General features: G+C 39.5%; 1 protein-coding gene across 1 annotated transcript in view; it reads left to right on the forward strand.

Annotated features, from left to right (window-relative positions):
• SCAPER (S-phase cyclin A associated protein in the ER) overlaps positions 1-12491 on the forward strand; it is a 135718-nt gene that overhangs the window by 39551 nt on the left and 83676 nt on the right. Inside the window, exons 18-20 of the mRNA XM_041489801.1 lie at positions 2493-2574; positions 2684-2836; positions 3996-4103. Coding sequence (XP_041345735.1) covers positions 2493-2574; positions 2684-2836; positions 3996-4103 — 343 coding nt within the window. The remainder of the gene's footprint in view (positions 1-2492; positions 2575-2683; positions 2837-3995; positions 4104-12491) is intronic.

Below are 12491 nucleotides of genomic sequence, written 5' to 3' on the forward strand. Positions count from 1 at the left end.
TATTGAGCCAAAATCACCTGAGGCTAAGTGAGTTGGAAGGGATCCTTCAGGATCTTGTTCTCATTTGCAAGTACTCGAGGAAGATTAGGAGTAATGGAGAATTTGGTTATGCTGTTTTGAGAAGATAGACCCTACATGTGTAAGGCGTCTACATCTTTCTGAAATTTGAGGAAACCCTCAAAGTAAGCAAATGGCTGATAATTGCCCTACTGACATCTTTGTCTTATAAGGCCTTCTGCAGTTAGATCCTGTTGAAATTCTTCAAGCATAAAATTCCTTGCTCTTTGAGTTTAATCAGTGTTAAATCTGCCCCATCTCTTTGTTGCACCCCATTAATTTCCTTATGACTTGTGGGAAAAGCAGTTTCCATTTGCCTTCTGTTGCTATTGTGTGTCAGCAAATCTCTGTGTTTGTTGCTCTAACACTCAGTTTTTAAACCCTTTACTTGATAGTGCAGTACCGTGCTTGCACTTGTTTATCTTTTTTTTCTTTGCCAGATATTGATTACACGAGATTTTTTTTTCTTTTTTAATTTTCCTTTCTTTTTTTTTTTTTTTTTTTTTTTTTTTATAATTTTGGGAAGGAGTAGGAAAGAATGTGTGTGGTACCTTACAATGTGGTGATTCTGTTCTGTCAGTCATTACATCCCCTAATAACAGTTCTGAGGTTTCTCTACCACAGCAGAGTGAGGGCAGGACTCAGGCTCTTGGGTTTGACGCTCAGGGAGGGATGAGCTTGACAGGAGTCTGGCTGTCCTGTCCCTTCTATCCTAGACTGCAGTGTGTTTTGGTGGAACCTTGGAGGTATTATTTGATGTTTTGTTGGGTTTTTTCCTGCAGCTAGGATTTGGCTTGTATCCTGAAGATTTAATACTGGCTGGAATGAGCAATTTTTGCAGTATTTGCTTAAAGTTTCTTCAGTATAAGTTTTACCATGTGCATCTGTGGGTGATTAAAACATCTGTATGAACGAAATAGTGTACTTCAAACTGACTTCAAAAGCCCCACTGCCCTTAACTTGTTTCCAGTAAAGCTTGAGTTGTAATTTCAAAGTATTTTATATTCCAGAGAGTTGAAATCCACAATACGGAAAGTGTTGTTCTTGTCAATAGAAATCATAAAACTGTATAAACCATAGAAAAAGAATGATTTTCAGAAGGGTTTGTGCAGGAGTTGTGTTGATGCTCTGTAAATGGAAACTTGAAAATTTTGTTTCAAAGACAAAACATTATTAGCCCAAAGTATGAAATGGTGATAGTCTGTTGTAGTTTGTAGCATGAAACAAATACGTAAAAATGCAGACAGAAAGAAACAGCTAAAATGAGCTTGTAGTTCAGTTTTCCTTCTGTACCCAGGGGTGATAACACATAAAGTACCTAATGCTTCTCATCCATATTCTCTTCCCCACCCCTCCCACACCCACAGTAATTGGAAGAGTTCACTTTTTCTCTCTGAAAGAACGATTTTTAGTGTTTATCATTTGATTTACTTCCTCTGCTGTCTTCTTTCCTATCTGCTTGTATATTTTCTGTGGCTTTTTGTTTTAGAAATGTTACTTCTACATTTGTGGAACTGATCTTGTTTTTTTCTATCAGATTTCTGTTTAAAATCCCAGACAAACAGGAATCCACACATGACAAAATCCATTGCAGTTATAGTAATCCTTATGTCAGGCTGTGTAGTTTTGCTACTCAAGCTCCTTTAATTTTGGAATGCTTTTTTGAAAAGATAGCTGATGGCTTTGGTTGACTCCTTCATAGCTCACTTTTACCAAGAGCCTTCATTATGTCTTTGGCACTTTAGAACTGCTAGCCTTCTCTCCCATTACATTTAACAAATTTTGTTTGTATAAACAGCATGAGTAGCTGACTTTTTCCCCTTTAGGGTTTAGTTGCTCTCTTGGCTTACTGACCAGTAGGAAGTTGTTCTTGATGAAACTTCTACCTGTGGGTTTCTGCTTAATGGTCATGGTTACAAGCCAAGTTACACCCTTGTTCTTTTCTCAGAAAAAAAATCTAAATTTCTTCAACAGGGTGATTCTGTTGGTCAGAGTTTTCTCTGGGAGTTTCTATATTTAAATTTGTACCAATGAACATTTTATAAAGCACTGCCCTGAGTGCTGCAAAGGGGGCTTTTCAATTTGTCGTCTGCTCTTCCCCTTTGATTCAGTGACTGCAGCCCTTGGCTGAAGAGTGTAAGTGGTGCCAGGGTTTCACATTCATCACTCTTTTGTGGCATCTTCTTGACTACCACTGCTCTGATCGGGACTGAGGTGTGATCCAGGTTCTGCTCCAAAGGTTCAAGTGTCTGTCTTTATTAAGTCATTCAAATGAACATTCTCTAAGTTGTTTTTTGTTGTTTTTCTTTTCTACTGAATCATCTTCAACTTCATTTTTGGGTTTTCTTGTTCTTCATTCCAAACATAAATGTGTCAGTATTATTCATGCTTTACATTGATACAAATTCTCCCTGTACTTACTATCTTTTGATTAGAGACCGAGAAGAGAGGTTGGCAGCTCTTACTGCAGCTCAGCAAGAAGCCATGGAAGAACTGCAGAAGAAGATTCAACTGAAGGTATAAAAAGATACATTAGTTGAAAAATACCTCAATATTTCTTTGCACAGTTCAATTCTGTTTGCTGTCATTCAATGTGTTTTCGTTGCTTTGTTTATTTTCCATTCAGCATGATGAAAGTATTAGAAGGCACATGGAACAAATTGAACAGAGAAAAGAGAAAGCAGCTGAACTCAGTAGTGGAAGACATGCTAATACTGACTATGCACCAAAGCTCACACCCTATGAGCGAAAGAAGCAGTGCTCATTGTGCAATGTCATGGTGAGTTGGGCAGAGGGGACACTGCTGGAATTGCAAGACCAACCCAAGCCATGCAGCTCCAAGTTCTGCTTCACTCACTTGCACATTTGCTGTATCCCTGCTCTGCTTTTGTAAAAAGTGCATCTTATTCTGCTGTCCATGAATCAGGTGGGTTAGGGAAGATTTAAGAGAGCTGTAGAGTTGTGGGTAGAATGGAGACTCTGGGCAGTGCTCACTTATTTGGCTGTCTGCTGAGAGAAGCAAGAACTCAGGAGCATCAGATGGAAGAAGGTAGTTTAAAGACAGATTTAAAGCAAAGTAAAGAATGTGGTCCTTTACATAGCAGGCAGCTGAGCTGGGAACACCTTGATGTAACATGCTGTGGGTATTTGAATTTACTGTGAGTTCAGGGGCTGATTGGTTAAGTGTAGTTGGACCGAAATTCACAGAGAAACCACATCAAGCTCAAGAAGTTCTTGAATTGAGTTTGGTTGGACGCTTGAAAGCATTGGACAGGAAAAGGAGTGTTCTCTTTGTCTCCTCTCTCCCTTTGGTGTCTGATTTTTTTGGTCTCTGTTGGAAGCCAAGGACATTGCTTGGCAGTGTCCCAACCTCGGCTGGGGCTCTCTGCCTGTGCCTGCCTTCCCTGTCCCAGGAATGGTGGGGGAGAGAAGCCACACAGCCACTGGGCCAGAGCTGGGAGATCTCCTACTGATAACTGCTTTCACTGCTTTGCAGAGACTGTGCATTATCAGAGTGACATGCCACTGAGCATTATTTCTCTGTAATTGCTGCATTAAGCAAGATTGCATGGGATCACCTCAGGCAGTGCTGGAACAGAAACTCAGGCTCAGCAGGCTGGAGTCTTGTGTACTCACTGATCTTGCATTTCAGAATGAAACTCCAGTGTATGAAATTAGATTGAAGTGAAAATGAGAGGAGAGCCTAACGTATTTTTTAATCTATTGTTACACTGCTGGCTAGCAAATCATTCTGTAATTTACTCTTAAGTCCTGCCTAAAATATGTTTATGTAAATTAGCTTGAGGAGTAAAGTTGCTTGAATTTCTGAACATACCCCTGACAAATTGGCATGTTTTATATTATGTTGAAAATACTGTTGTTTATATATTATGGAATTTGCAAAGGGAAAAATAACTATTAAGTTATTGTCATTACAGATTTCATCAGAAGTGTATCTTTTCAGCCACATTAAAGGGAAAAAACACCAGCAAGCTGTAAGAGAAAACAGTAGTATACAAGGACGAGAGCTTTCAGATGAAGAAGTGGTAAGTTTTGTGCTATTTTTTCTGTATTACTTCTGGTTTTAAATGCCATTCAGCTTGAAAAAGGAGTTGAACAAAACTGTTTCTGTTAGCATGGGGATCGTAGCAGACTACCAGTGAAAAACAATGAAAGGAGCAGTGCATTCACATACTGCAGGCAATTGCCACTTGAAGTTGATTCTTTATAAAATGTGACTAATTGCTTTTCTGTTAATCAAAGGCATTTTTCATGTCACTACATTTATCTTTGCGTCCTAAAAATCTTATCCATTACAGTTGTCACCATCCTGTTTTCTTTGTTTCTTCTTCTTGCTTAAAATCTCTTAGTCCTTGTCTAGGTGAGCAGGTGTGCTATCCTGTGCATCAAGGTCCATAATGCTGAAAACTGTAGTGCTAAATTACTTCAAAATGTAAGATATGAAACGTTTTGGAAGTGCTAATATTGCTAAGAAGAATACTAGTTTTTCAGTAGCTTCTTTAGAAGAGTTGGCATTTAGAGTGATTTTGAGGAAGCATTTAAGGTTTTATACTTTACCAAGAGCCTACTCTTCTGTAGAAAGGACATCTGCATAGCTGTCTCATGTAATTTTTTGTTGCTGCTGCTAGAATTCAGTTACAGTATTAAGTAACTGTTAATTCAGTTACAGTTACAGTATTAAGTAACAGTTAAGTATTAAGAGTAAAGGGCTCTTTAACGAGAATTTGGGTTCTGCCACATCCAAAAAAAATTATGCATGCCCCTGTATTATATCTGTCAGGTATTAGGAGGAAATAGTGTGCAAGCCAGTTCTTCTGCACTGATTCAGATTGAACTTGTATTTGGAAGTGTATTTCCAGCCAGGCTGATTCAGATGACACTGTCCAGTAGTTCTGATTTTTTCACTTTCCTTCACAGTTCTTTTACTATTTTTATTTACTGAAATCTTCTCTTTGTTTTCAGCTTCTTATACCTGGTTTCCTTTCTAAAAACTTTGGAGAGTTAGGTCTCTGAAGTACTGGAATCCACAGAGGTGGTTATCACTGAAAAAGCAGAAAATGATAACTGGAGAAGGACAGTAGTCTGGAGGAATAAATGCTTGTGCAGTTGCACTTTCCTGCCCCTTCCCAACTGTAATGAAAGTACCTAAACTAGTTTCTCAGTTTCTTTCTTCCTCTTGGACGGTGTTTACTGGGAGTTGTGTGGTTTTTGGATTTTATGCGCCAGGCTTACACATAAAATTTCCATACTGCACCTGTTTGCCTGGAGATACCAGCTGTGAGATTTCCCAGAATCTGTCCTATTGTGGGTACTCCCAGGTATGGATTGACATTTTCTTGGATCTCTCTGGCCTTTACTGCTACCTGTCTGGCCACTGGTGCCTGAAATGTGCTTCTTGCTGTGCAGCTGGCTCAGAGGAACACTGGACTGGATTTCCTTGTGCCTGGGCATTACACACTCTCCACATTTCATTTGATAGGTGAGCAATCCCAGTTTCTGGAGAACAGAATCAGCTGCCTTTGCACCCAGCTGGGGAAACAGAAGTTCCACTAGAGGGCACAAAGATCCTGATTTTTGTGCCTAAATCCATGGTTTCTCAGCAAAACCTTTTGATGAGAACTTAAGACCTAGATGAAAGTTAAATGTATGTATTTCTTGAATAATGCTTAGTGCAGGAGAGAAAGGAGAGAACAATTCTAACTGAATTAACAGCTTGAGAGTTACTATAGCAGATTCCAATATCCTTAATCAAGATGGTGCATAGTATTTGGCAGACTGGCAATGTATGGATGCTTCCATTGTTAGCTATTTTATATATTATTTGTGGCCATATTTCAGTTAGTCCAAGTATAAAATTCTGAGCTATATTATTGTAACCTAAAATTTTCCAGGTCTGAGGCCTTCTCTGCTTTTTATTACCTTTTTTTTTTTTTGTTTGTTTTAAAAGAGCAGTAGTAAGACACTCACTATAGATCTGGACAGTGTAGAGTAGGAAAGCAGTTTTACTAACCAGAGCAATCTGCTTAGTGTATCCCTTTATTCAGCAAGCATTGTTAATGCCAACCTCACAACTAAAGCATTCAGTAACTTCCCAAGTTTTGAAATACTTGAGAAGAAAATTCCAAAGTTTTATACAGAAGTGAACCCATATTCCAGGAAATAGTCATAGTTTTTTGTAATATTTGTAATAGTCATAGTTACTTGTTTATCACCGGTTTCAATTTTTCAGTCAGTGAAGGTAACTCTAGTGAAAATACACTTGTGCTACTTAAAGTTATTACTTGTCATCTGTGATGTCTTTAGATTATATATGTCTTGTCTGTGACCCTTCTTCTTTGACATAAAAGATTTTATTTATATCACCTTTGACCTAATAAAATTTCACCTTTAACCTTATGCACTTGACACCTCAGATAACTTACTCTTGATCTTTGACTCATTTTGTGTTCAGTCCCTTCAGTATATTAGGTAGCTGGCTGGAAAGAAAGCTTTTATAAAATTCTAATCTGATAATAGAATTTCTTTACTATTACTTGGGAAATCACAAGATTTTAAATACTTTAATTTTGTCCATATTGGTACCTCAGATTTAGGTGTCTCCTCAGGGCTTTGGAAACTGATTGAAGCAAATGATTGTATAATTTTTCTTCACGCAGTAAGGAGTTTTCTTGGTTAATTTGACTGTAAGCAAAAAGTTAAAAACTTCTTAATGGTCATGGACACTTGATTCCTCTGGGCCAGCTGGGTGGTAGGAGTTGATCTTGCCAGAAATAAAAAGAAGCTGCTGTATCCTAGGGGTTTTCTCTTCGCTGTAATGTCTATAAATTCTGTCATTTTAGAGACATTTTCAGAGGTAAAAGCAGACTTCATGTTGGAGCAATGTCCCACTGGTTTGGCATTAAGTGCTTATTGTGCTTAATTCCAGCATGTCTGGTTCAGGAGCTGACAGATGGGATTAGACCGTCAGGAAGGTGAATTCATTTGTCCATGGGAAACGTACAAAGAAAATAGTTTTGCTGCGAATGAAGATACAAAAATGAAAAAGCCTAGAAGTTCATTCTCAGATTGTGTGGCAGCTTTATTGCACATCAGCCTTTTGGGTTTTCTTCATTTGGGGCTTTATTAGTCTCCAGCTGAAACAGTTGTAGCTTTCTCTTATAGCAAGCAGCTCTTGGTTTTCTAACAGTGGTTATCCTGTAAAAGTAAATTAAGCTTTGTTCACTTTGGTTACTTCCTTTGTGACTTTACTTTTGCCTGTCTTCTTGTAGATACATTAATTCACCTAGGTGGTAAAACTGGCAGCAGGCTGAAAGTCATCTTCAGTATATTTCTGAAGCTTTCAGTGCTCCCACTGGCCCACATCCTTTCAGCATTATCTCCAGTGCAGTAAGAGCGTGCTGCCTGCATTATCTCTCTGCTTAAGTGCCTGCCTGCTTCCATCAAACCCTCAGCTTCGCCTGCTTTTGCAGTGCCATTTTCTGTGCTATTGATTTCCCGTCCCCTCTCTCAACATCCACCTTGCTTTTAGTTCAGCAAAGGATGTAAACAGTGTAAGCAATTTGCTTTCATGGACTTCACTGCAATCAATTAGTATGTTGGTAGTCCTGACTAATTGCTTTGCTGAATGAAAGCCTGTGTGATACAAAGGCCTCACTGAAAAGGTGCCTGCAAGAGCCATGGGACAACACCTGGTCATTTCATTAGGCTGAGGAGTCTCTGCAAGGACCTTGTAGACATTTTCTCCTACTTGTAGCTCCTAGATTTTAGGAGCTACAGGCACTTTTTAGGCACTTTTATGCCCCTCTGCTTTCCCTTTTGCCTTTGCCTTTCTTGTCTCTCCTGGTTTGTTTGGAGAAATACACTCAAGGGCTCCCTTTGAACCATTGTCCCTGCTCTCTCTGTATCTCCTGGCCTTTAAATGCCATGGTTTAAAGGGACTTTCAGAATATAAATCATGTCATTCCATGTGGTCTATGAATGTTTCTAATAAGTGAAAAGCTCTTCTAAAAACCAGATGCAATAGATAACTTGGCAGGGTTTGGTTAATTTATATAAGGTGCATGCTACAATTTTATGTATTCCAAAGAAGGATGGAGGAATATTAATGAACTGTTGTTTGCATATGTGAAAAATGTGCTTTTTCTTATCAGGAGAGAAAACTGATTCTATTGTCATTATATAAAGGCAACAAAGGACTTCTAAGAGGTGCATTTAGATCAAATGAAAATGTAATCCCATGATGGAGCAGAGAGGTGATTTTTGTCTGAAGACTGACAGCGTTAAAATGTGAGGATTTATATAAAGACCTGGTTGCTTGAGCCCACACACGTTCCTTTGAAAAAAGCTGCTGGCCAGTGACTAAAGCTCCCTGTGGAGCTGGGGCTGCAGTGGGAGCCTGTCCTGGCCCAGCTCTGCCTAGCTCTGATTTACAGAGTGCCTCCTGTGCTGGCAGCTGCCCCAGGGAAAGCCATGAGCCCTGGCTGGGTGTGCTGGGAGCCCGAGGCAGGGCTGTGCTGTGCCAGCCAGGTGAGCTTTGCAGCCAGAGCTCCTGTTCATAGCACTTGGAAGTTCTGAAAGGTTTTTAGATTTTAGGAGTGAGGAGTTGTTTTTCTGAAAGAAATCAAGCTGTTTTCCTAGAAGGGTGTGCTGCTTCCATTATTTCTTGCAGAGGAAACTACTGAGGGAAAAAGATGTGGCAATAGCTTAATGTCTGACCCTTGCTGCTCTTCATCTGTATTTACAAGGATTTTTCTTGTCTAGACACGTGGTGGTGCCAGGATTTTGCTAATTATTTTTTTTTAATACACTATGTTTTCATTCCAATTAAATTATATATCACTATTGTTTTGTTGCTTTAGCCTTTGCAGTATTGAAAAAATGCTTTTGTTTTCCTTTCTGAATCAGACTGTTTTCAAGTTCTTGTATTTAAATGAAGTATAGTGTTTTATTAACTCCTTTGGTAGCCTATCTAAAAGATACGATTAAGCAAAATGGAAAATAACAATACTAAACAGGGTCACGTTTTTAGTTTCATCTAATAGAGGAGTTTGAGAGGTCTGTACCTGTGGGTATGTGGCTTTTAAAAACCATTAGACACAACTAATAGTTCTCTTTTTTATTCCGGAACATTCAGATGTATGTTACATGTCTACCTGTGTTCACAGAATCAGGCTGGTTTGGGGTAGAAGGGATCTTGGAGCTCCTCCAGTGCCACCCCTGCCGTGGCAGGGCCACCTTCCACTGTCCCAGGGTGCTCCAAGCCCCATCCAGCCTGGCCTGGGGCACTTCAGGGATCCAGGGGCGGCCACAGCTCTGGTCAGTGCCCAGTGTGTCGAGCCTGGCTCGTGCCCTGGTGTTTGCCCTTCATCTCTCCTGGCATTTGGCTGCTCCATTATGACCATTCCAGGACAGGGAGATGGCCCTGGCCCAGCTCTGGTGGTACTGCAGCCATTTCTGGGCTGTATAGTGGTGCATGTGTTTTGGTCATATGTAGAACAATATTCCTGTTTGCTTTATCCACAGACTTCATAGGAGGTTCATTTTTTTCTTGGCATCTTATTATAGTTCTCCAACAGTAGCCCATTTTTCTTCTCTGTTGCTCAGGGGAAACAATCTGTAAATCACTTGCAAACAAGAACTCCCCATCCCAGTAAAGCCTCAGGTTCTGGCTGAGTTGGCTTTACTCAATTTTCTTTTTTTTTTTCCTGAGGAAGGAAGGATGTTTTTTAGTGTAGAGTTATGTGTTTCTAGAGGAGTGGAATTATGCCAGGCATCTGTGGTTCATTTTTGTTTATGGATATTTCATACCTCATGGTGGGTACCTGTGGTCCTTTCAGTCCAGGAGTTCTGGCCATGTCATTCTTCTGTGAATAATTCTGTCCTAGAAGACACTGTCATGAAAATCAATGATTATGAAGTCTAATCCATGTTGCAGCTTGCAGAAGGTCTCTCAGTACCCCATACATCAATTCCAGTTTTTTGTACTTTGCAGAGCAATAGCTTCTTACTTTTAATTTATTATAAAGTATTGTTTTTCTTGTCAAAACATATGAGATTAATCGTTTATTGGCTGTGCCTTTAATTGTGATAGATCACTGCTAGCAGCTGCACCCTTCCTATTTTTGGCTTGGGCATCTCCAATATCCACAACCAGTCAGAGAAACTGCTGCTGGCAGGCCCAGCTGCACTGTGATCTCCCCTTTCTCTCAGCTGTCCTTGCAGCCAGATGATAAAGTCAGTGCCTTCCAGCCTTCCTCCCTCATCTGCAGGGATGCTTTCCATGGCCAGGATGCAGAATTCTCATCACACAGAAGAGACAACTTCACTTTGCCTTCTGTTCCCACATTTTGGAGTGACAAGTGGGAATGGTATTAAAAATCTGAAAAAATACTTAAAGCTGCTATTAAGACCATTATTTGTTATTTGTCTTAATGGCAGACTGTCATGTCATTGAATCCATGGACAAGCAAGGTGACTGAAGGTGCAGTCACTGTCAGCAGTAAAAATAGTTTTTAGTTTGGGTATGTTGAAAAGCAGGATTAGTCCCTCATGGAAAAAAAAAACTACATCCCAGATGTAAAGGAAAACCTATTTGTGCAATGAAAGGTTACTCTTCAGTTTGAATGAATAATAAAAGTTTTTTAGTGCTCTGAACTCATCTTCTAAAGTACAGTCTAGCATAGAAATGTGAATAATGAAAATCTTGGTTTTGAGAAAATAATATTTGAAAATTCATTACATTATAACCTGTTTCTTCTACATATAGCACCTCTAGTAACACTTCTTTATTCACATTAATAAGGAATACCTTCCATCTTAAGATTCTTCATATTTTGGAGTGGATGATCACTTGTGGTCCTGTAATAGTATTTGATCTCTTTACAATGAAGAATTACTGATCGTTTGTGTTTCAGGCTGTCATTGTTTAAAATTGAAGTGTGCTTTTGATGTAACTCACAGACTGCTTCAGCATCTGTTTTCCATATTAAATATTGTCCTAGATTATGAGGAAAAAATAAAATAGTGAGTAATTCTGTTGAAACATGTAGTAAAATCATGAACAAATATTCCTGTGGTAATGTGATTTAGAATTGAACCCTAAAAAACTCTTCAAAATTTGGCAAATATATCACTTAAGTGATTATATAGACAAGTAAGAAACCATTATTCCTGACATTGGTAATAAATAGTGAAAACACTTTTAAATTATTTTCTGCAGTTACAGGATATTGTTTGTTTTGAAACAGGTAGAGATGTAAATCCAAAAGATATATGTAGGCTTCAGAATAGTTACCTATTGATTTGCTAGAATATATTCCTTATGTACATTACCTTTATGGAAAATACTCAGTTTGATATATATATTTTCTATATTAAAATGGTAAATGAATGACAGCTATTATTATGTGAAATAAGCTACTACAAGTATTTCTTTATAGTCTTCCTCATGCTTATATTTTAATGCTGATGTGAGAGGGCAAGTAATAACAAGTGTTTGGAAGTTCTGAAGACTGAGTTTAGCTAAATAGCTGGAGACAGATGTTTTTCAAGTTGCCTTGGTCTGCAGAACTGGGTTAGAACACTTATAAGAATGCCTTTTCTTTCAGAACTTGGGGATTCAAGGTTGGAAAGAATACAAAAATAACAGAATAACCAGCCTTACAGTATTCTGGCATTTCTGCTTCAGTTCTGGCCAGAATCCAGAAATACAGAAGGGAATGAAAATGAAAAAATAACAGAGGGGAAAAAACCTACAAACTCTTTGAGATTCAGCAAGGTCATTTTGGCTTGGTTTTTTTGGGTGAAAGTCCAATAGGCAGGAAGGTTTTGCAGATCTGTGACTTGGTGAGTTTATAAATGATGGAGCCCAGGTCAGGAGCCCTGGTCACGCCCTGGGTGGCCGTGGCACTGCCAGGCCTTGCCCTGCCCCATGCTGGACAAGGATCCCCCTGCAGTGCTGCCTCCCTGGGCTTTGGAGCAGGTGCCAGCAGCTCCCTGCTACCCTGGCTGCTGCTCCTGCCTTCTCCTGCCTGCTCCTAGGATCCCAGAGGCTCCTGTCCCTGCCTGTGCTAGGGGGAACTCTGTGCTTGGGGAGGCCAGGGATGGCACAGAGCAGCTGCAGCTGGGACCAGCACAGCCAGGCTCTCCTGCCCTCCTTGGCTCTGCTGCAATGCTGTCCTGCCTGTGCAGGCGTGCCCCAGGCAGAATTCATGAAAAGGCAACACTGACTTAAAAAGAAAGGAACAGGAAATAAGTATTTGTGTTATGGTTACCTCTAATTTTAGAAGGAGGGAATTTTGTTAGGAAGAATTCTGTTTGGCATGCTTCACAATTTAATAAAGTTCCTATTAATATTTTCTGAGTAGTGAAATGAATACTAACTTATATGTAATACACAGAGCCAAGAAGTGTCA

The sequence above is a fragment of the Pyrgilauda ruficollis genome, unplaced genomic scaffold (assembly GCF_017590135.1).
Source record: "Pyrgilauda ruficollis isolate IOZ18807 unplaced genomic scaffold, ASM1759013v1 scaffold96, whole genome shotgun sequence".
Classification (NCBI taxonomy): Eukaryota; Metazoa; Chordata; class Aves; order Passeriformes; family Passeridae; genus Pyrgilauda; species Pyrgilauda ruficollis.